The sequence below is a fragment of the Elephas maximus genome, chromosome 4 (assembly GCF_024166365.1).
Source record: "Elephas maximus indicus isolate mEleMax1 chromosome 4, mEleMax1 primary haplotype, whole genome shotgun sequence".
NCBI lineage: Eukaryota > Metazoa > Chordata > Mammalia > Proboscidea > Elephantidae > Elephas > Elephas maximus.
In genome coordinates, this window is record NC_064822.1 from 22,351,307 (window position 1) to 22,376,150 (window position 24,844).

At 36.3% G+C, this 24,844-nt stretch overlaps 1 protein-coding gene across 2 annotated transcripts in view; it reads left to right on the forward strand.

The window, feature by feature from the left end:
* ESYT2 (extended synaptotagmin 2) overlaps positions 1-24,844 on the forward strand; it is a 193,802-nt gene that overhangs the window by 133,444 nt on the left and 35,514 nt on the right. For both annotated transcript variants that reach the window (XM_049881683.1, XM_049881684.1), the window contains exons 7-13: positions 5,488-5,543; positions 10,567-10,687; positions 13,587-13,763; positions 16,623-16,705; positions 18,450-18,498; positions 20,120-20,209; positions 20,688-20,783. In XM_049881683.1, the coding sequence (XP_049737640.1) occupies positions 5,488-5,543; positions 10,567-10,687; positions 13,587-13,763; positions 16,623-16,705; positions 18,450-18,498; positions 20,120-20,209; positions 20,688-20,783 (672 nt within the window). The remainder of the gene's footprint in view (positions 1-5,487; positions 5,544-10,566; positions 10,688-13,586; positions 13,764-16,622; positions 16,706-18,449; positions 18,499-20,119; positions 20,210-20,687; positions 20,784-24,844) is intronic.

Genomic DNA, 24,844 nt, shown 5'->3' on the forward strand with positions numbered 1-24,844 from the left:
GAATGTTTGCAGCTGTTTCTTCTCATTTTGAGTTGTGCCACATCAGCATGAAGGCTGATGAAGGCCCCCAGAGCTTGACGCCATCTACGTCGTTAAGGTCGATTCTACTTTGAGGAGACAGCTCTTCCCCAGTTGTCTTTTGAGTGCCGTCCAACCTGAGGGGCTCATCTTCCGGCACTATATCAGTGTTCCACTGCTATTCACAAGGTTTCACTAGCTAATTCTTTTCAGAAGTAGACTGCCGTATCCTTCTTCCTGATCTTAGTCTGGAAGCTCACCTGAAACCTGTTAGCCATGGATGACCCTGCTGGTATTTGAATAACACTGGCATAGCTTCCAGCATCACAGCAATACACAAGCCCCCACAGTATGATAAACTGACAGGCACTTGGGGGCCTGTAAACTAGCAGTTTGATATAAAGACTTGATTAGATTCAGGTTCGTTTTTTTTTTATATATATATAATTTTTATTGTGCTTTAAGTGAAAGTTTACAAATCAAGTCAATCTCTCACACAAAAACCATATACACCTTGCTACACACTCCCAATTACTCTCCCCCTAATGAGACAGCCCAGTCTCTCCCTCCATTCTCTCTTTTCGTGTCCATTTCACCAGCTTCTAACCCCCTCCACCCTCTCATCTCACCTCCAGCAGGAGATGCCAACATAGTCTCAAGTGTCCACCTGATCCGAGAAGCTCACTCCTCACCGGCATCCCTCTCCAACCCATTGTCCAGTCCAATCCATGTCTGAAGAGTTGGCTTCAGGAATGGTTCCTGTCCTGGGCCAACAGAAGTTCTGGGGGCCATGACCACCGGGGTCCTTCTAGTCTCAGTCAGACCATTAATTCTGGTCTTATGAGAATTTGGGGTCTATATCCCACTGCTCTCCTGCTCCCTCAGGGGTTCTCTGTTGTGTTCCCTGTCAGGGCAGTCATCGGTTGTAGCCGGCACCATCTAGTTCTTCTGCTCTCAGGATGCTGTAGACTCTGGTTCATGCGGTCCTTTCTGTCTCTTGGGCTCATAATCGCCTTATGTCCTTGGTGTTCTTCATTCTCCTTTGATCGAGGTGGGTTGAGACCAATTGATGCATCTTAGATGGCCGCTTGCTAGCGTTTAAGACCCCAGACATCACAGGTTTGGTTTTTTTAAGGCAAAAATACTTCATAGTTGGTGCTGTGTATTTTGTGTTGTATTCCATCACTAGGTATATATAGTATTATGTAGTTTCACTTTAAAGTCATGATAAAATTATCAGTGGGTGGTGTCCGCATGATTTTCTGTTACAAAGTTCCCCTCAGTCTTTCAAGTTAGAGTTTTAGCATCTGGTAATGATTGTTGCGTACATTCATGATTACTTTAGGGCATTGGTTCTAAAGCGTGATCCCTGGACAAGCAGTTGCAGCATCACCTTCGCTCCTGTCAGAAAGTGCAAATTCTTGAGCCCCATCTGAAACCAGAGAACCAGGAAGACTGTGGAGAGGCCCACAATCTGTGTTTAACAAGTTGTGCAAGGGATTCTATTTTTTTTTTTTACATGATAGTTTATTGATAATGCATTACAGTAAGAAAATAGTATCTAGGTTTTCAGACTTCCTGGGTGTCCTATGTATACTAAGGTGTCTGGCAGCCTTATGTTACTTGACCCCTCCTTGACATTTGATGGAGCCCTGGTGGTGCAGTAACTAAGAGCTACAGCTGCCAACCAAAAGGTTGGCAGTTCAAATCCATCAGCCGCTTGATTGCTATGAGTCGTAATCGACTTGATGGCAGTGGGTTTGGTTTTTGGTTGACATTTGATAATGTTGACTGTTCCTTGCTTTCTTGGCTTTCATTGGAATATTCTCTCCTCTATGGCTGTCATTCGTTCTCACTCTCCTTTATTTGGCCTGTGGTCTTCTAGTCCATTTCCTCACTCTTTTTCTTTTTTTCATTTTTATTGTCCTTTAAGTGAAAATTTACAAATCAAATCAGTCTCATACAAAAATTTATATACACCTTGCTATGTACTCCAGTTGCTCTTCCCCTAATGAGACAGCACACTCCTCTCCACTCTCTCTTTTCGTGTCCATTCGGCTGGCTTCTGACCCCCTCTGCCCTCTCATCTCCCCTCCAGGCAGGAGGTGCCCACTTAGTCTCGTGTGTCTACTTGACCCAAGAAACTCAGTCTTCACCAGTATCATTTTCTATCCCATAGTCCAGTCCAATCCCTGTCTGAAGAGTTGGCTTTGGGAATGGTTCCTATTTTGGGCTAACAGAAGGTCTGGGGACTATGGCTTCCGGGGTCCTCTAGTCTCAGTCAGACCATTCAGTCTGGTCTTTTTTACGAGAATTCCTCCAAGGGATTCTGATATAAACTGAAGTTTGAGGCCCACTGCAGTAGGTGTTGCAAAATGGCACATTACTCATTCTCGCTTCTTCTGCATTGTTTTAGCTAAATTATTTTTTAAGAACTTTCCCTTATTTGGTTACCCTAAAAAGGGGTTCATACATGAAGAACATATAAATGCTTGATTCTTTCCTTTTATTTTTCAATTTTAAGAATGAGAAGTTGGTGCCCTTGAATGGTGCTCCAAAGATGACCAATGAATTCTTTTTTTTTTTCTTAACTCATGGATTTTTAACTTTCTGATGTAATTCAGTCCACTACAATTATGATTTCTTTTTGATATTCAAATTGCCTCATCTTCAGCCAGCTGTAGCCCCTTCAAGTTGATTCCTGTGTCTTTCTGACAGGACCTTTCATCAGTCTGTTTCCTTGTCTTCTGATAAAATTTAAAATGCTCCTAGCTCATCTTGCACGGTTTTTACCCCAGTCCAAGAATCAGCTATTTCCTTAAAATCCCTGGTTACTTTTAGTGGAAAATGTATTTAGAGATCATCATCAGGATACTAGGGGCTACTGGATGCCCCTGGATTGTCATTGCTTCTAGACCTATTCAGTAGGCCCACCTCAAAACCCATTGGCTGTTGAGTTGATTTCAACTCCTAGCAACCCTGTAGGACAGAGTAGAACTGTCCCATAGGGTTTCCAAGGTATAAATTGTTAAAGAAGCAGATTGCCACATCTTTCTCCTGTGGAATGGCTCGTGGTTTTGAACTGTTGACCTTTTGGTTAGCAGTCAAGCACTTAAGCACTGCAAAAAATCCTCCCTAAAAAAGATAAAGGAAGAAAGCATGAGTTCATACTGATACTTGCAATCCAAATTTAGGATTACATTTAAAAATATATATATTATTGTATTTTTGATGAACGTATACACAACAAAACAATTTCTCATTCAACAATTCTATACATATTGTTCAGTGACATCGGTTGCATTCTTCACATTGTGTCAACATTCTCCTTATTTCCATTCTAGTTCTTCCATTCCCATTAGTATCACTGCCCCCACCCCCAACCTTCTCATTCATGTTTTAGATAACTGTTACCATTTGGTCTCATAGATAATTTTTCAAAAGAATGCAGTATTTAAGGGTAACATTCTTTACTTTTTTTTTTTAACTTTTTGTTATTGTAGTTCTTATTGAGAATATATATAGCAAAACATATACTAATTCAGCCATTTCTGCATGTACAGTTCGTTGACATTGATTACATTCTTCTAGTTGTACATCCATTCTCAACCTCCTTTTCTGAGTTTTTCTTCCCCCGTTAGCATAAACTCACTGCCTCCTAAGGTTCCTACCTATCTAATCTTTTGAGTTGGTGCTGTCAGTTTGATCCCATATATACTGAAGATAATGCTCAGAGCAGACTTTTTTTTACTAGTTAAGCTACTATTATTTGGTTTTAAGAAGACTTTGGGGAATATTTTTGGTTTAAGGTTTAAAGATTATCTCTGGGCAATAGTTTCAGGGGTTCATTCAGCCTCTGTGGCTCCAGAAAGTCTGGAGTCCATGAGAATTTGAAATTCTGTCTATATTTTCCTCCTTTGATCAGGATTCTTCTATATACATTCTTTACTTTTTGAGCTAACCTGATATTTAGTTAAAAGGTGACTTCATGGGATAGTTTCAGTTCAAGATTCAAAGAGGGAATTATACAGGAATACCTTCAGTCTAAATGGGTCTAGTAAGTCTGGATTTTTTGAGAACTTCAAGTTCTTTTCCACATTTTTCACCCTTTCTATCAGGATCCATCTGTTGTGATCCTGATGAGAACATTCAGTAGTGGTAGCCAGACACCATCTAGTTCTTCTGGCCTCAGGATAGAGAAGGCCATGGTTCATGGAGATAATTAGTCCCATAGACCAGTTCTTTCTTTGATTCCTGGGTTTCCTTTTTTCTCTTTCGCTTCAGACAAGTAGAGACCAATAGTTGTATTTTAGATGATGGCTTGCAAGCTTTTTAGGCCCCAAACACTACTCACCAAACTAGGATATAGAATATAAACTTTATGAACTGTATTATATATTGACCAAGTTGTCCCAGGAACATATGACCCTAAGTCTTCAAAGGGTTACATAGGTTTTTCTTCCTTTTGATTTATGTATTTATATCTCAATTCTCTTATGTTAAAAAATTTTAATTTTTCAGGATTTTTTTTTTAATTATTGCTTTTTCCTTTAGTTTTGGTCTATCCAAAAGCATCTTGATTCTTAAAGTCTGTATTTATTTATAACCATTCACTTCCAAAATGATTTTAGCAGTTTTATTATTCCAGCTATGTGGGTATAGTTTTGCTTAGCATTTCTTCACGAATGTAAAACACAGTATTTTATTATGTGCAATATCCATATTTCATAGGAAAAGTACTATTTTTAGTCAGTAGCTTTTACCAAGCCACATCTTTTAATGGAATCTTAGCCAGACTATAGAAATTCTTCTAGGATAAATACCTATTAGAAAAATGTACAATTTATGGGAAAAGAATATAAATGGCAAATGAATAAATAGAACTGTGTGCCACTAATAATCAGAAATATATAAATTAAAATAGTAATAAAGTATCATTTCTTCACTCTCAAAGGAACTGATTTTTGGTGGGGGTACGGAATAAGAACATTTTCATACGCTGTTGGTGGAAGTGTAAATTGGTCCGGTACTTTTAGAGGGCAATTAGATAGCATCTATTAACATTAAAAATAAACATAAATCTTTGACTAAAAATTCTGCTTCTTGAATTCTAATCTGTAGAAATATTTGCATGTATATATAAGAACATGTGTCTAAAAAGATGCTCGTTGAAGCATTACATATCATAATAATAAAGAAATTGCAAATATTCTAAATGCTTATCACTAGAAGGATGGATGGTATGATTCAATGGGGAAAATTACAGGGTTATTTAAAAAAGAAGGTAGTTCTCCATGAACTTGGTATGTTACAAAGAGCCAAAAAAAAAAAGTTGTAGGGACAGTATTACAAGTATTACATACTAATTTTATCTAGAGAACAAATCTGTGTGCATTTGACTTGGTAATTGGATGTAGTAAAAATCTTACTTGGATACTTAATGTTTTGTCCTTTTTTTTTTTTAAACAGCTTTTGGAAATTAATTGGACAGGACTAACTAATCTTCTAGATATTCCTGGATTGAAGTAAGTATTATATAATGTCCTAAAATAGTTGTCACGTTAACAATGTAATGTGCATATTCGGTGACATAAAAATCATATGACAATGGTTAAGACCTGTGTCTATCAGGTAGAATAAGTGCTTTCTCAGTAGGCTCTGATATGAGAAATGAGTAAAGAGAGTGCAGTTGGGTGTTGCTCTCATATCCTTATGTAACCTGCTAAAACCTGCTGCCTATAACTACTTAAATCTCATTGAGCTAAAATTACACTGGTTTTAGGAGTGCTTTAAACTGAGTCCTTTATCTTAGTTTTACTTTTCATTCATCATAAGACATCTTCCCAGTCTTTGTAGCTCAGAAAAGTTACAGCCTTTTAATATATAAATCAATTTTTTAATTGGGTTTCATTTGATGAAGAACGATGAATCCGTGAAACATCTCATAGCATGGAGGAATCTGGAAGGCATTATACTGAGTGAAATTAATCAAAAGGACAAATATTATAGGAGACCACTATTATAAGAACTCAAGGAAAAGTTTAAACACAGAAGAAAATATCCTTTGATTGTTACAAGGTTAGGGAGGAAGGGAGAGAGGTATTCACTAATTAGATAGTAGAAAAGAACTATTTTAGGTGAAGAGAAAGAACACACAGTACAGGGAAGGTCAGCACAACTGGACTAAACCAAAAGCAAAGAAGTTTCCTGAATGCAACCAAATGCTTCAAGGACCAGAGTGGCAGGGCTGGGGGCCTGGGGACCATGGTTTCAGGGAACACCTAGGTCAATCGGAATAACAAAATATATTAAGAAAATGTTCAGCATCCCACTTTGGTAAGTGGCTTTTGGGATCTTAAACACTAGCAAGCAGCCATCTAAGATGCATCAATTGGGTCAACCCACCTGGAGCAAAGGAGAATGAAGAACACCAAAGACAAAAGGAAAATATGAGTCCAAGAGACAGAAAGGGCTGCATAAACCAGAGACTATATCAGCCTGAGACTGCAAGAACTAGGTGGTGCCCAGCTACCACCAGTGACTACCCTGACAGGGAACATAACAGAGAATTCCTGATGGAGTGCAGGAACAGTGAGATGCAGACCTCAAATTCTTGTGAAGAGACCAAGCTTAATAGTCTTACTGAGACTGGAGGGATGCCAGAGGTCATGGCCCCTGGACCCTCTCTTAGCCCAAGGACTGGCACCATTCCTGAAGCCAACTCTTTGGACAGGGATTGGACTGGACTATAAGACAGAAAATGATACTGATGAGAAGTGAGCTTCTTGGCTTAAGTAGACACATAAGGTCATGTGGGCAGCTCCTGTCTGGAGTTGAGATGAATAGGCAGAGTGGGACAGGAGCTGGTTGAATGGATAGGGGCAATACAGGGTGGAGAGGAGTGTGCTGTCACATTAGGGGGAGAGCACCTAGGGTTACATAGCAAGATGTGTATAAGTTTTAGTATGAGACACTGACTTGATTTGTAAAGTTTCACCTAAACCACACACACACACACAAACAGAATAGACCCAGAGACACACACAGAGGGAAGACAAATGCCAAGGAACACTAAGGAACTCCCAGGGCTATGGGCAAGGAAAGACCCATCCCTAGAGCCAGTGCCCTGATTTGGACTAATAGCCAAATCCAAACTATAAGACAATAAATTTCTGTCTTTTAACTGCCAAAAAAAAGGGGAGGGGGGGCGGTTATTTATTTCTCCCAAAACCAGTTGAAAACATTAAAAGTGAATATATGTTTCAAAGGAAGCCCTGGTGACCTAGCGGGTAAGAGCTATAGCTGCTAACCAAAGGGTCAGCAGTTCAGATCCACCAGCCACTCCTTGGAAACCCTGTGGGGCAGTTCTGCTCCATCCTATAGGGTTGCTATGAGTCAGAATCGATGCGACAGCAATGGATGTGTTATGTGTTTCGAAACTAACGCTTTCCAGATTCTTCACGAGGTGTAGCTACACCCTTCCCTTTCCATCTGTTGTTCCCTTTATCCATTGCTCTTTGAAAGGAATAGGTGTCAGCACTGAGCATAGCTAACTTGTACAGCTCCTCCAGGAATTTGAGTGTGGGAGGTGAAGAATTTGAAGGTTTTATATATCACTGCAAGTCCCTTTACTATTCTGTAACAGTCTAGTATTTAAAACATGAGAAAATTTTCATATAATAAGCATTAATGTTCATTAAGGGCACATCCTTGCTCGGAGAGAAATGAAGTCATTCTAGTTGTGCCACAAATTATCCAGTGTTAAGTGGTATATGGTAATTATTTGTGACAAACCTATTACATTACCAGACAGGAAGTTCTGAAATTACTGCCTTTTAAACTCACTTTTGCTGGTCTTTACTGTTTTATTTGAAGGTTATAATGTATTACTTATTGGTTAAAGTTGTGTGAGTTTCTAGTGGATATTTTGGTAATTTGTGGGGGTTTTTTTCCCCTAAAATAGCTTAGAAATTAATTTAACAAATAAATTATTGGTGATGACCTCATGCATAGCTAGGTATTGATGTCCTCGTGATGCTATGAGTACCACCTATTCAACTGTTCACTTTTCCCCACCCCCCGCCACCCCCATAGCTTTGTTTCCAGCAGGCTTTTGCTATGTAGTAGCAGCTTCTAGCTTCTATTCTGTAAACTTAACAACCTTATCAAAAAAGAATCTCTTTCCACTAGATCCAGCAAAAGTGCAGGGGTGACTTTTGTTTGTCCATCAGATGTCTTTCCATGATCAAATTCCTGTGATTCTGATGACTCTTAAGCCCACCGCAGAAGAGGCAGAAAAATGGGTAACTTGTTTGAAAAAGCCTCATTAAGACCATGAAGTCTGATAATGGAGGAATCCCCCAAAGGAAAACTAACTAGAAGTAGGAGTGCTGGTTAGCCAGGCAAAAACAATAAGTATTTAGCTATTTAAATTTAATATTCCTACCTTTAAATAAGGAGCTCTTGTGGCACAGTGGTTAAATCTCTCAGCTGCTAACGGAAAGGTCGGAGGTTTAAACCCACCAGCCCTAAACTAAATGTTGAAGATAAAAGGGAATATAATTATGATAGAAATAAAAAATAATGATGATAATATTAAAATTGGTGAGGAAAATGACAGATTGTACACATACTTTTGATTAGTAAGAATATTATGAATGACAAAGGGGATCAGAGAAAATATGAAAAAGTACCATTCCTATGTAGTAAGACAGCCAAAGTCAGGACAAGTTAGCAGATAAAGTATCAGTGTCAACAGCCCTGATAATAACTCGGGAGAAGACTGGATGCTTTTAAAGGATGTGAAGGCTAATCACAGTAAAAATGCCTCTGATGAAACCTCTGCCAAAAGTTGCTGATAGTTTCATAGGCATAAGGTCAGAATAACTCTGCACACAGTTCAGGTGATTGGCTTAATTACCATAGCAGCTAAGGAATTCTTTGAAACATTTAAATCATCAATAAGGAGTTAGCTGCTTCAGTAGATTTTTCAGTATAAATGAAATTGGTATTTTTTTAAGGGAAAAAATGTCTAAAGTAAGGAGAGTATGCTTGGTATTAAAGTTTTTAAGGACCACCTCATACCGCTACTTAATGAACATGCATACAGTATCTACAAGCTTAAGCCCTCTTAGTCTCTTTGGAATCATTAACTGGCATGTTCATGAATAGAGTAGTGGCTTTTTTTTTTCTTTTTTTTACTCTTTTTCCTATATTAAAGTATTAGCCCGTAAGATACCGTATCCTATTAGTCATTGTATATAGAGAGAGCCTAGCACAAGACTGTGTCCTGGTGCAAATGGTTAAGCATTTGAGTATTAGCTGAAAGGTTGGCAGTTTGAACTTACCCAGAGGGACTTCAGAAGACAGCCTTGGTGATCTGCTTCCAAAGGGTCACAGCCTTGGAAACTCTGTAGAGCAGTTCTACTTCGCATACTTGGGGTGGCCGTGAGCAGGGTCAGCTCAATGGCAACTAACAGCCACAAGCACAGTACCTGAATTCCTATGGATATTCAGTCGTTATTCATTGAGTGATGGTGACTATTGCTTGGTACCAATGGATATTTTTTATATGTATATTTTCTTTACATATGTATGTTCATAATTTTAATATCTGAAAAGTACTGTCAAGAAATAAGTTTCTTGAAAAATTTACAGTTGAGGTAAAGGTGTTCTATAGCAATAAAACTTGCATTCGTATATGCTTTCAAAAGTACTTTCACAGACACAGGACTTAGTTCTCACATTTACTCTAAAGAATAGACAAATATATGAAAACTACATTTGTTTCTTTAGCTTGAGTTCACTATATAGTGGTTTATAGTATATCAAAATTATTACAGTATTCTGTACTGAAAGTATTTGATAAAATCTGAATAAGAGTATATATTGTTTCGCTTCATTGGGAGCTACATGTACAACAAGAGAGAAAACTTTAATATAATGGATAAATGGATGTTTGTTATATTATGCACTGCACTTTTATGTATGTTTGAAATATTTTATGTTAAAAGAAATTTAATAAAATGTATCTTAGTTATGCAGTATTAAACCTATAATGAAGGTGTTTAGGAAACCATGAAATGTTATTAGAAATTTATGAAATGTAGCCAGAATTACCTTTGTATTCTAAGAATTAACTCTGTGTCATAGTCAGCAAGCAATATAGCAGCTAAAATATTAAAATGCTACTTTTAAATATTGTGTTTAAGAAATTAGATAACTCCTATACTATTAATAGTAGTACTAGTATAGGAGTTATCTATAAGGGGAGCCCTGATGGTGCAGTGGTTCAGAGCTGCGGCTGCTAACCAAAAGGCCAGCAGTTCAAATCCACTAGCTGCTCCTTGGAAATTCTATGGGGCAGTTCTACTCTGTCTTACAGGGTCACTATGAGTCGAAATCGACTCGATGGCAACAGGTTTGATTTTTTTTTTTAATGCTGTAAATGGGATATTGATATGTTTGTTACAAGTTTATTGTTCAAAGTGATAGCAGGTGTTGATATGTCTGATAGTTGGTTTGTTTTTTTTACTTCCCACTTCACAGTGGTTTATCAGATACTATCATTTTGGATGTAATATCAAACTATCTGGTGCTTCCCAATCGAATCACCGTTCCACTTGTCAGTGAAGTTCAGATAGCTCAGTTGCGATTTCCTATACCAAAGGTAAGCATGTCTTAAGATCTGTTGATACTGAAAAACAGATATTGAGAACCTTTTCAAATGTTTGGTTGTAATAACATCTTATACTTCTCTTGACAGCTAACTTGGGACAGTGTATCTTAATGCAGTAATTGTAGTTTTTCCTGCCACAGTCCTTAAGAGATGTGCTTATGTGCATTTGAACCTAAAGCTTGTCACAAGACTTCTGGGTAGTTACACTTTTGTTGCAGTCTTCAGGGGTATTAATAAGGATTTAATTCCGCAAATGTTATTGCAAGTAATAAACGACAGTTGTGAATGGCACAGATAACTTAGTTATCATCTTAGGAAACACATATTGATTGCATTTGTTTTTATAAAACATAACCCTGGAGATTATGAGAACTTTGTCTTACGATTTTTAGTGTTCTCTCAGACTTTAGAATGTGATTATCTTTGCATTCATTTGATAACTAACATGTTGGAAGAAGCACTAATAACACCACCACCCTTCATAAATTGGAAAGAGCATGGGCTTGCTTTGGAGTCTGTCAGAACCAGATGTGAATCAGAGTTCCTGTGTGTAGTAGTAGCTTTACTTTTGGGGGCATATTACTCGGCATGTCTGAGCCTCGATTTCTTCATGTGTAAAATATTGATGATGCCTAACACACAGAGTTGGGTAATTAAGAACTTGTTAATAACTTGGTAGAGTTGGTAAATTAATAATACCTTCAAAGATTAATTTAAGCTTAAGTGAGAACTTCCTAATCATGAATATTAAATTCCTTTCGCCAGGTCATTGAAGAAATGATTGGAATGGATGATCTCACATTCTCTTTTCCCCTCTAAATTTAAGAAGAACTTTTTAGCAACTCCCATATCTATTTAGTCCATATCTGTTTAATCTGTCTGGAATTTGGATTCCTCTTTATCATAATATATCATATATTAATTTAATATGGCTGACAGAAGAAGTTGGCTGCTTACAGAAGCCCATTAAGTAATCCAGTCATTGTATTATCTGCAATGAGTAATATGGATGCTTACAGGCAATTTCTTTTTACTAAAATAGGTGTTAAGTTGGTCCCACTTCAGTATGTGTGTTATTGTTTTTATTTTATTTCCTGAAGTGCAAGTAGACAACTTTTCCTTAATGCCTTTTTACTTTTTCTAGTTAAATTAGATCTCAGTAATAATGCAAAAATAAACATTCATAAATAGTCTTACATTTTTTAGAAGTACAACACCCCAGTTAATTTGATGTCCAAATTAGTTGTATTGTTGACATTCAACAGATCGAATGTGACACTATGTATTAGAAAGGTATGTCTTTTTTTTAAAACATATAATTCTCATCTCTCAAAAATGCAAGAACTCCTTTACATGTAGAAACCCTCAAGTTTCTTTGCCACAGCTGTTTACATTCTGAGTATGAGTGAGAACTTGTTGTTATGTGCTGTCAGGTCAGTACATCTGCCTAAATCTAAAAAAATCTAGCCCTCTTAAATTCTATGCAGTTTAAAAGCCACTGTCATTTAAATAAGGTCCTTGGGTGGCACAAGCGGTTTGCCATTGGCTGCTAATGTTAAGGTTGGCAGTTTGAACCTACCTAGTGGCTCTGCAGAAGAAAAGCCTGGCAAACTGCCTTCCTGAAAATTACAGCCAAGAAAACCCTATAGCACAGTTTTACTCTGTGACACATGAGGTTATTATGAGTCAGAATCACCTCGATGGCAGCGGGTTTGGTTTTTTGGTTTTTGGTCATTCAGATATATTTTGCCAGATTATCTGAACTTTAAGCCATATAAAAATATACACAAGAAGTTTTATTATTGTTTTCTTAAAAGCATATTTATGTATAGAAATGCATATCTTCCTGTGCTGATTGAGTGAGCAATATTACCCTGTAATTAAAAAAGGAGGCACCCTGGTGGCACAGTGGTTAAACACGTGACTGCTAACCAAAAGGCTGGTAGTTTGAACCCAACAGCTGCTCTGAGTGAGAAAGATATGCAGTCTGCTTCCATAAAGATTACAGCCCTGGAAGCTCAATGGGGCAGTTCTACTCTGTCCTTGAGGGTTGGTATGAGTCAGAATGGACTCGATGGCACATAACTACAATTTAGAAAGGGAAGGGTGCTACCCTACCAAAAGGTAGCTTTGTCACCTTTGCATTGAAAGAAATATGAATGAATATTTTTTTCTTCAATCAATAAAAAAAACTCATTAGGAAAAGAGCACTATGTTTAAAATCTATGAGTAGTACATATTGAAAAGTTCCAGTTTCCTCTTCTATAATATAAAATGGATTCAATGGCAGTATCTCATACGGTTGTTCTGAAAATTGAATGAAGTAATTAATGTATATCAAGTACTTATTCATCAGTCTGATACATTCCATAGTGTTAGTTATTATTTACTGTTGTACCATGATATAGGATTGTTTGATAGCCTGTAAGACTCTATGTACTCTGGCCTACTGCTACCTGTCTAATTTATCTCCTGCCACTGTGCCCACTGCCCTTAGGCTAAACATAGTCTCGCTCTAGGACCTATGCACTTAGTATTCCCTCTGCCAGGAAAACTCTTTCCCCAGGTATCTGTGTATCTCACTCCTTGCCTTTCCTCTGGTCTCTGAACACAGGGAAGCCTTCTTTATTCTTCCCCTCTAAAACACCACCACTCTGGCACTGTCTAATTACCCTGCTTGATTTTTTTCTTTAGCACTTGTCACCTGACATATTACGTATTTATTTTCTTACTGTCTTTCTTCCCCTGCTAGAATGTGTGCTGCATGAAAAGAGAGTCTTCACTTTGTTCACTTTTGCATCCCCAGTTTCAGAGTGATATCAGGCACATAGCCATCATTTCGTATTTGTTAAATAAACAATTGAAGTCTGTTTGTTCTTGTTCTTTTCAGGGTGTTCTAAGGATACATTTTATTGAAGCTCAGGATCTTCAGGGAAAAGATACTTATCTTAAGGGACTTGTGAAGGGAAAGTCAGACCCCTATGGAGTTATTCGAGTTGGCAACCAAATCTTCCAAAGCAAAGTTATCAAAGAAAGTCTTAGTCCAAAGTGGAATGAAGTTTATGAGGTAACATGTTGAATCAAGTACTGTAACTTGATTGAATGGGGTAGACACTGAACAGGGGTATCTGAATTCTAATTCCAGCCTGTCACATAGTAATTTGATTAGTTTAGGGAGTAATTTAAATTCTCCTAGCTTTAATTTCCCATCTTTATAAAAAGTATTGCCCAGAAATAGACCCACATGAGTATAGTCAACTGATCTTTGGCAAAGGAGCAAACACAATTCAGTGGTGTCTTTTCAACAAATAATGTTGGAACAACTGTACATCCACACACACAAAAAAAAAAGAATCTAGATATGAACACCATTCACCAAAAAACTCAAAACGGATCATAGACCTAAGTGTTAAATGCAAAACTGCAATTTCTAGAAGATAAAAAAAAAAGAAGATAAGATAGGGGAAAATCTAGGTGACTGTGGGTTTGGCGATGAGTTTTTAGATACAACAGCTAAAGCATATCCATAAATGAAAAATAATTGATAAATTAGACTTCATTAAAATTAAAAACTTCTGCTCTGAAAGACACTGTTATGAGAAGGAAAAAAAAAAAAAAAGCCACAGACTGGGAGAAAATATTTGCAGAATACATCTAGTAAAGAACTTGTTTTCCAGACATACAAAGGACTTCTAAAACTCAACAAAAAGAAAACAAACAACCCAATCAAAAAATGGGCAAGACTCCACCAGAGTAAGTCCAGTACACCTGGATGGTGCCCAGCTACCACCACTGACTTGACTGCTCTGACAGGGATCACAATAGAAGGTTCCATACAGAGCTGGAGAAAAATGTAGAACTAACTCACACACACAAAAAAAAGACCAGACTTACTGGCCTGACAGAGACTGGAGAAACCCTGAGAGTATGGCTGTTGGACACCCTTTTAGCTCAATAATGTAGCCACTCCTGAGGTTTACCCTTCAGCCAGAGATGAGACAGGCCCATAAAACAAAACAGGACTAAGGGGGCACAACAGCCCAGAGGCAAGGACTAGAAGGCAGGAGAGGACAGAAAAGCTAGTAATTGGGAATCCAAGGTCAAGAAGGGAGAGTGTTGACATGTTGTGGAGTTGGTAAACAATGTTATAAAACAACATGTATACCGTTTAATGAGAAACTAGTTTGTTCTGTAAACCTTCATCTAAAGTACATAAATAAAAAAACTTTTTTAAAAGTGGACAAGAGATCTGAACAGACACCTCACCAAAGAAGATTTACAAATGACAGTCATATGAAAAGATGTTCAACCTCATATGCTATTAGAGGCTTGCAAATTAAAATGATGATGAGATACCACTACACAACTATTAGTGTGGCTAAAATTCAAAACATTGACGACACCAAATGCTGGTGAGAATGTGGAGCAACAGGAACTCACATTCATTGCTAATGGGAATGCAAAATGGTACAGCCACTTTGGAAGACAGTCTGGCGATTTCTTACAAAGCTAAACGTAGTCTTAACATGCAATCCCACGTTTACCCAAATGAACTGAAGATTTATATCTACAAAAAAACCTGTACAGAAATGTTTTTAGCAGCTTTATGTGTAATTGCCAAAAAGCGGAGGCAACCAAGATACCTTATAGACAAAAAGAAATGAGACATCAAGCCATGAAAGCCATGGAGGAAACTTCAATGAAAACTGCAAGTAAAATAAGCCTGTCTGGAAAAGCTACATATGTTATGATTACAACTATATGACATTTTGAAAAAGGCAAAACTGTAGACAAAAAAAGATCAGTGGTTCAGGGGGAGAGAGAAGGGATGAAATAGGTGAAGCGCAGGACATTTTTAGGCCAATAAAACTTCTGTAAGTATTGTAACTTTTATGTGTACCTGACAACATTCTTGTGAGGAATATAAAATACCAACACAAAAATTTTAAGCTTCATTACATAATACTATTACAAGTAATAATTGACAAAATATTTTTCAAAATGTGACTAGCTCATTGTCTTTTTCTAATTATAAAATGTAATATGTGGTTATTAACATACATAAATATGTAACAAAAATGAGATCAGTTTTATACTATTTTGCAAACTTTTCATTTAATATATCTGGACATTTCTACATGTCAATAAATATATATCTACATAATTTTTAGTATCCATTACATTGAATAGATACCATATCATAATTTATTTGCCTGGAGGGATCGAGGCTGTTTTTAGCTCAGTATTATAAACAGTGCTGAACAGATATAATGTGAATATATTTTCCTTCACTTGACCAAATTTTCCCCAGGTAAAAATTTTAAAGTGGAGTTGCCAGATCAAAAGCTATGAATTTTTTAAAGGACTTGATGTATTTTTGCAGAATTGCTCTTCAGAAAGGTAGTGCAATTTATACTCCCGCCAGCACCCATTTGCCCACTCACTTATCAATCCTATCTATATATTGTTAGATTTCTTAATCTTTGAGTGGTGGTAAAATGGGGAATTTCTGATTATTCCAAGGATGGTCGGCTATCAGTGTTCTAAGTGAAACAACTTGAGGACAGAATATTGTATTCTACATCTGTGAAATTATCCCAGTCCTTGTACAGCACCGGGCTTGTGGTTGATGCCCTGTGGCCATGTTTTGAAGTGACTGAACTTGATCTGTTGAAATGTAATCCCAAATAACTAGAAAGCAAACACTGTTAATATATGGACAAGTATTTCAAATAATCTCCCCATCATCAAGAAATATGGTTTGATAGTAAAAGCATGTAAGTGCTTTAAAAACTATTTGCCACTAAAAAACAAAAAAATTTGCCACTGAAGACAAATACATGTTAATATTTATTTTCTTCGTTGTACTCAATAAATGACTAAATTAGTAAAAATGCAAGATAATTACTAATCATTAATTTTTCAGGCTTTAGTTTATGAACATCCTGGGCAGGAATTAGAAATTGAGCTCTTTGATGAAGACCCAGATAAGGATGACTTTCTAGGAAGGTAAATCCTTTGTGAATACTGGAAGAGAATATATTATAAAGTCACTCTGTCTTTTTTATTTTTTAATAATCATTCTTAAAACTATAATGTAATTTTAAAAATCTGTTTATGTACATGTGCTTCACCTTGGGTTTCTTAAAACATGTTTTATTCCTTAATAGTTTCACATTTAAGTAAGAGAAGGAAAGCTTCTATATCTACACTGTCCATTATGGTAACCATAGCCCACATGTAGCTATTTAAATTAATAAGAATGAAATAAAATTAAAAACTGATTTTCTCATTTGCACTAGCCACATTTCAAGTGCTCAGCAGCTACATGTGGCTAACTGTACATGTTGCCATCGAGTCAATTCTGACTCATAGTGACACTATAGGGTAGAGTAGAACTGCCGCATAGGCTTTCCAAGGAGCAGCTGGTAGATTCAAACTTCGACTTTTTGGTGAGCAGCCAAGCTCTTAACTACTGTGCCGCCAGGCCTCCAACACGTGGCTAGTGGCTACCATATTGGCAGTATGGATATAGAATATTTCCGTCATCTCAGAGAGTTTTACTGGACAGCTGTGTTCTAGGTTGTAAAAATGAGTTTTTCACCTTTTGATTCAAAATCACTTATCCTCAAGTTGCTGAGTTCGTTTTTGTTGAGACTTAGCAATTCACACTGAGAAAATAATTTGTTTACTTTAATTGAACGGCTAATATGGATGAAAAATGAGGTTTTAAATAATACACTTCTACTGTGTATTTATTATTTAACTGAATTTGGTTATTATTTGATTGAATTTATTATGACAAAAGAAAGATACAGGGAAAGATGACAATGGAGAGCTTTGGGCCTCGTAAGAAATGGCCTTGTATATTTAGCCATGACTTCAGAATTCATTCATAAGGTAATTTAACAAGGAGAAATTGAAAGATTTTAAGCAGGGCAGTGATAGGATTATATTCGCCTTCTAGTAAGACCAGTGTGTTGATTGGATTTTCAAGGATTGAGATTGAAAACCAGGAGACCAGCTGAGATGCTCTTGTAATAAATGAGGATGCTCTTGTAATAAATGAAGAGGGAAATCACGAGGATCTAAACTGAGATATAAACTGCAGAAAGAGAAGGGGTGACTGCTACAAGAAAAAAATAAAGAGCTTAGTCATCTCATCTTAGTTGAGGGAAGAGAGAAATTGAGGATCAATTTCAAGTTTCTGGCTTCTATGAGAGTGGTACCGTTCTTTGAAACAGTATCTGAGGAGCAGACTTGTTTAAAGAGAAATATAATTGGCTTATATTTAGACATGTTGAGTGAGAGACTTCTGTGGGGCATCCAGGTCCAATGGGAAGTCAGAGATACGGGTCTAGAGCTCAGGAGCAAGGCCTGGAACAGGGGTCCAAATGGTAAATCAGTGTATGTGAATAACTGATTCCATGGCAATGGATGATATTACCAAGGGAGAACATGGGAAATAAGAGGGTTGAAATAATTTAAAACATGTTTGGCATGTTGTACATAGCTATATTGTGGGGAAATTCAGCTTCTTTATAGCCCTTAACTCAGCTGGGCCTAACTGAGAGCTCTGATCTCACAGAAGCTCAGCCTTGCTCTTTTCCTCACCTCTCTTTACTCTCTTGGGTATAAGCTTGAGGAAGCTTTTGGAAGAACAGTCTGTTTTTTGATAAACTATACAGCAACTTGTTGTTTCAGTGTAAGAAGTGTGTTTCCGTCTTCTAAAATTGTTGTATTATTTCTGTAGTCTCATGATTGATCTTACTGAAGTTGAAAAGGAGCGCCTTTTAGATGAAGTAAGTTCTTTAAATATTGGTATATTTAATAAATGTGGACGGAGTACCTAATATGTGCCTGAGGACTCTGGAAACACCACTGTTGCCCTACTTACACAATGCAGGAAGCCTAGTTAATATTATATGAACTTAACATTTGCTTCACAAATATTAGAAACTTAGGCTTTTTAGTAATAGCATAGTGAAAGAAATTTAAGAATAAAATCAGGTAATATTTATTGAGTACCTACCATATGCTGGAAATTTTTAAAGATACAAAATATAAAACTCTTAATTTTATTTTGAATAAATGTGTGTTCTCCTTCAGGAGTTAAGGTAGAGATATGTGAAAAGCTAATTTGTAATGGGAATTTTAAATATAGATTGAGTTAACAGGAAACCCTGGTGGTGTAGTAGTTATGTGTTACAACTGCTAATCAAAAGGTCAGCTGTTCGAATCCACCAGGCGCTCCTTGGAAACTCTATGGGGCAGTTCTGTTCTGTCCTTTAGGGTCGCTATGAGTCAGAATCGACTCGACGGCAACGGATTTAGGTTTGGATGGAGTTAATAGAGGAGATGTGACAATGCAGTATGTGAGAAATTATTACTTAAAAGATATGTATAAATGCATTGGGAATTTAGAGAGAAAAGACACTACTTCAAGCAGGGATATTGCTATCAGAGTAAAAAAAAAAAAAATTTTTTTTTTTTTTTTAGAGTAGGGAATGTTAAAAAAAGGGAGGATTTCATAGTGCCTTCTACAAGATGGGTAGGATTTGGATAAGTAAAGTGTAATTAACCAAATCATTATTGACGATCTACTGCTTCAAAAGTACCCTTTTTCATTCCCATGCTTGTTCAGCATTCATTCAACAAATACTTCTAGTGTACATCTTATGTGCCAGGTACTGAATATATACAGAGTTGAGCATATAATAGATAAATCTTTGCCTTCATGGCATTCTCTTCTTATCACTGAATGTTTTGGAATCATCTTTGATTAATTGCTGAAATAACTGTATACTATTTTATTAATTGAAAACCCTGGTGGTGTAATAGTTAAGTGCTATAGCTGCTAACCAAAAGGTCGGCAGTTCGAATCCACCAGGTGCTCCTTAGAAACTCTTTGGGGCCATTGGTACATGATGATGAATAAAAACAAATATGTTACTTTACCTGATATTGAAATTCAATGTTTGGGATCGATGTCGTATCTTTTCTTGGCCTATAAATTCCATTAAAGCCGTATATAGATGACTAATAGAAAACATTTGACATTTTCAAATAGTCCAAGTTCCCTTATCTTTAAAATAGGGATAACAATAGTACTTACCTCATAGGATTATTGTTAGGATTAAATTAATTAATATATGTAAAGCATTTACAGTAGTTTCTAACAAGCAGGAAGTGCTGTGTAAGTGCTAGCTGCTGCTTGCTAGCATTATCATTTTCAAATATTAAGTCACCAAGCATTAGAAGAGTGTAGATCTCAATATGGCAAGATTCAGTCCTTCAACTTTAATTCAGAACAATTGGCATTTCAGTTAGTGAGCACCTGCTGACATTTGGAGAGACTGGGTTTAATTTGAATTTTGGATTCCGGAGAACTTTTTTTTAATTTAAGCATTATTTTCTCTTCAGTGGTTCACTCTGGATGAGGTTCCCAAAGGAAAGCTTCACTTGAAACTGGAATGGCTGACATTATTGCCAAATGCTTCAAATCTGGATAAGGTACTATGAAGTGTTTTTTCTCTTAATAACTAAACCACACCTATTAATCTCTTTGAAATTGTATCATTTTGATAACAAAAAAAAAAAATTACAGCAATAATTTTGAGTATTGTCCTATAAGTCACTATAGTAGTGTCCGGGATAAATTAAAGATAATAGAATTTTTTTAAAAAAGAAATCTATAGATTATTCACACCTGGTTTATAGGACCCTTGAATTTGCACCTGATAGAATACAAGGATTTGGAGAGCCACAAATCACCTGTGTGCTTCATTGAGTTGATTTGTATGAAGCAATAGTCTTGTCATCTAAATATATTTATTGGTTTAGTTATTCTCTTTATACTGCATAATATAGAGGTTTATTTCTCTACCTTTCCCATTTTCTTGAGCATAACAATTTAATCAGATAGGAATAGTCCACATTTTACACAAACATGCCTGTTGAAGTTTTTTTCCCCCCTCCCATTACTTTTTAGGTGCTAACAGACATCAAAGCTGACAAAGACCAAGCCAATGATGGTCTTTCCTCTGCATTGCTCATATTGTATTTAGATTCAGCAAGGAATCTTCCAGTAAGTAATGCAGCGGTAACCCATTTCAAGTGCTTATTTCCTTCTAGCAAATCTTGCTTGGAAACCACTGCTTTGTTCAGCCCCATTATATCAACTGCTCTTGTCTTGCTTGTGTTTTGCTGTACTATGGCAGTGGATGAGTTTCCAGGACTTAGCAATTTCCAGAGCATTAAGGAGAAGAAGAATGATGCTGCCGTATGAATATTCTGAGCCTTTTTAAGGTGCCCAGTGCAACGTTAGCAGATGAGAAAGAAGACAAAAAAAAAGTCTCTCAGAGACTTGACTTCCTGCAGCTTAAAAGCATATGCTTTTATTTGCATCAGAATTGTTTTTACTCTTAGAAAAACTTGTAGAATACAGTTTTTATAATGGTAATAACTATAACCATGAAGAAGAAAAGTCATATTAATTCAACCGTGTGGAGCACAGTGTGATCTTACACTGAAATACCTTAAACCCCACTGTTTAGGGTAATGTTATTATAATTTTTTAGTACCATTTTTGAGTGCCTTTTTTTACTTGTTCAAATAGGTGGTCATTCATGCTTTATTTCATTGTGCCAGTGGCCAATTTTGTTGAAAGAAGGACTACTGCCACCAGATACTGGATTTTTTTTTCTACCAAGATTGTCCACTGTGTAATTTTTCATGCATAGTAAAACTTCACTCATTTCAGTGCATTTATTTTACTTGATGAAATGAACAAGAAAGCAAAGAAGCATTTAACTTGGTCCTTTAAAGTACAGGGAAACCTGTGAGAGCGAGAACTCGACGGACTGCCATCTAGCAAGTTTTCTGCCTTTGACAGGGTACAGGTTTACCACTTTTCTATCACACATTTCAGTGGAAAATATTTTAATTTTCCTTCTCTGACAGGTTTCTGTCTTACAGATTCCAGCTTTTGCAGGTTTTAGTGTACTAAGACGTAGACTCTAAATTATGAGTGTTTCATCTTGAACACTAATTATATTTTTCTAATATAGTCTCACCTTAACATAGTTAAACTGTCTTCTTATATCTCATGAAATATTCATCTTTTGTTTCATTTAGCATCTATCAAGTATTAAAAATTATACATTACTTGGGCTTTGAAGGAAACTTGGGCACATGAAATGAAGTAAATGTACTTTGTACATCTGTACCTTTTATATAGAGATATTAACAATTAAAACCTGATTGGTCATTTAATTTCTTCTTGCTGAAAGGAAACTATGTTGTATGTAATTGTACTCTTTATTTCACTGATGTTTTCTTGGCTGATTTTTACTGCTTAAATTCTTATATTTCTCCTTAAGTATTTGCCTTAACCTTTCAGCCAATCTTCCAGTCTAAAGTCTGTGACGTTATCTGTTAAGATTTCAGTTGATATAATGAAAGTTGTTTCATTATTATTTAACCTTTCTACCAAATATTTTGTGTATTATAATTTTTTTGTTTTAACCACAGTAATGTTTACTATAGAGTCTTCTGTAATGCCTGATGGAAGTGAATTTTTTATGTGTTTTAGGATATAGAGAACAGTACTGGGGAATTGGCAAGAAAGGATTAAGCTTCTCTTTACAACTGTGTGTTTTGTCACATTAAATTGAAATTTCAATAATGTCACATAAGCAAAAAAAAAGTGAATTTATTAACCTTTTTATTAAAAGAGCACTTAGTGCATGAAGTATGTTATGGCTATCAGAGGCAAAGAATTTTTGCAAAACTTCTGCCCTGTTGTGTGTTTATTTAAAACAGGAATACTTGCTGATTAGTTTGCACTGGGAGTTATTGTAGAATTCTTTGACTCTACCTTTGCACTCCTATTTATTAGTGCTGTTTGTGCATTCATTTACCACAACCCATCATTCTTTGTTTCTTCTTCCGTTTTCACTTTCCTAAGAGTATCTACGAGGGAAACTTTGGGTGTGGCTACTTAAAAGAGAGGAGAGCATCGGGACTAGTATTTTGTGAAAACACTACCTCAGTCTATAGAGCACTATTTGTGAGTTCTCTAGTGTTCTTTCTTTCTTTTTGTTTTTAATGGAGACTGCCAGAATGTGGACTAGAACTTCTAATGCAATCTATTCTATGGTGGAATGCCTTGGCATGCTTGTTTTTATTTTCTTGCATGATTCCAGTCACTGTGTATTTCTTTTGTGCTTGTTTTTGAAAATCTAACACTGCTGTAACATTGGTGGGTATGTTTGAGGACGAGATGAACAAATCCCAGTGAGTTGTTATGAAGAAGCCTTAGATTCCTAAACTGCCACTAGCCCATGGGAAAATAAATAAGTAAATAAAAATTCTCTGAGGAAAAAATGAAGCCATAATGATTAAAATTTAATTTCTTGTGTTTCATCTCAACGTGAGATGTAAGTATTTCTCTGTAAGCATTTAAATAATTTCCTTAAATCTCCTTTCTTCTCCTGACCAAAAAGAGAAGTCAGGAACCAGGCTGCCCTGTACCTGGCACATGATGGGCTTCCTTTCAGAGCCCTGTGTGCAGGCAGACTGTCAGTCATTGGTGGGGATAGTTACATGAGTAGATGAAATTACCCATTTTTGTAACCTGAATGTTTGCTTTCTGCACGATTTGGCTTCTTTTAAGGAGTGGATAATTGAGCATTTTTGAACCTTTCTATGGGAGCTGATTTTGATCTCATTACCTCTGTTTCCCTGTGGTCTTTATGCTCTGGCATCACCTTGATAAGGTACAGCTTTTAGTGCTTTTAGTATACTATATCGTTATTTTCACTTGCATTGGGCTCAAAGAAAGCCACCAATAGCTTAGTGTCATTCGTCTAGAAAGTCACCCTTCAGGTTTAATTCAATAATTAATGAGATTCTTAAAGTTCCTTTGGCCCTTGAGTCTAATAATGAGTGTGCTTTACATTTTTGTAGAGCTTTCAGTTCTGGTTCGCAAGGATTTCCACAACCATGCTCAGTTTATTTTTATTAACACAAAAAGTACGGGGGCAAAACATGAAGAATAGGTATCTTACCCCTATTATAGATGAGAAAAACAAAGACTTGGGAGGATTGGGCGAGCTGTTCAGAGTCACACCAGTAGTAAATGATAGTCATGCTGTCCTGACTCTTCCTACTTACACACCTACGTAAGGCCCTTTTAAAAGTCAAAATGAGGTCAGTGGTACATAATGGCAACTTTTTCCCCTTACTTTTTAATAAAATAGCTTTCTACTTCAGATATTTCTTACTGGAAAATTCCATCATAAACTGGTAAAGATGGGAATATAATTCTGCTGCATAAATTCTGTTCATCTATCTCCAATAATTTTTCTAAGTTTCTTTTCCCATCATACAACTGCTTCACTTAAAGGAACTATCTCTGACCTTGTATCCTGATTTTTTTTAATTGCTTTGTAATATTTAACTACAACATTTCTGGGTTATAAAAATTAAGTTTCCTCCTGCGTTATCAAAATCAGACACTGTGCTTTTTATTAGAATGTATGCATCACACTAAATGTTCTGTAAAATAAGTTTGAACAGATTGATAATTTCTTTTTTAACTCTTCATTTCAGTATTGAAAATGGATAATATAGATCAATGCTTTCTCAAGTTTCCCCAAAAGACTGAGATAATTGCTGTTTCTAGTAAAGGTTTTAGATGATTTTCAGCCCATTGCTCTCTTACTTTCTGCCTTCTCAAACGCACCTTCAATTTTCAACTCCATGAGTGCATAGCCACCAATGATTCCCATATAAAAACTTATCTTTTCCCATGCTGGGTATTCTCTTTTTATAATTTGGACTTTTAGAACTTTCCTTTTTTGATCAAATCTTAGGCTTAAATTTCAGACTTGAACAATAATGTTCTCTGACACATGGTGGCCAACTTTAGAATCTCAGACTTGTATAAATAACCATGATAATATAGGTAACATTTATTGAGCATTCTCCAATAGCTGAGCAGGATTCTAAGGACTCTCCCACCAAATATGTACTAATTCATCCAATCCTCAGAACTTCATTATCATTTTATAGATAAGGAAATGGAGACAGAGAGTTTAAGTAACTGAGATTAGAGATTCAAGGTCACATGGTTAGTAAGTAGCA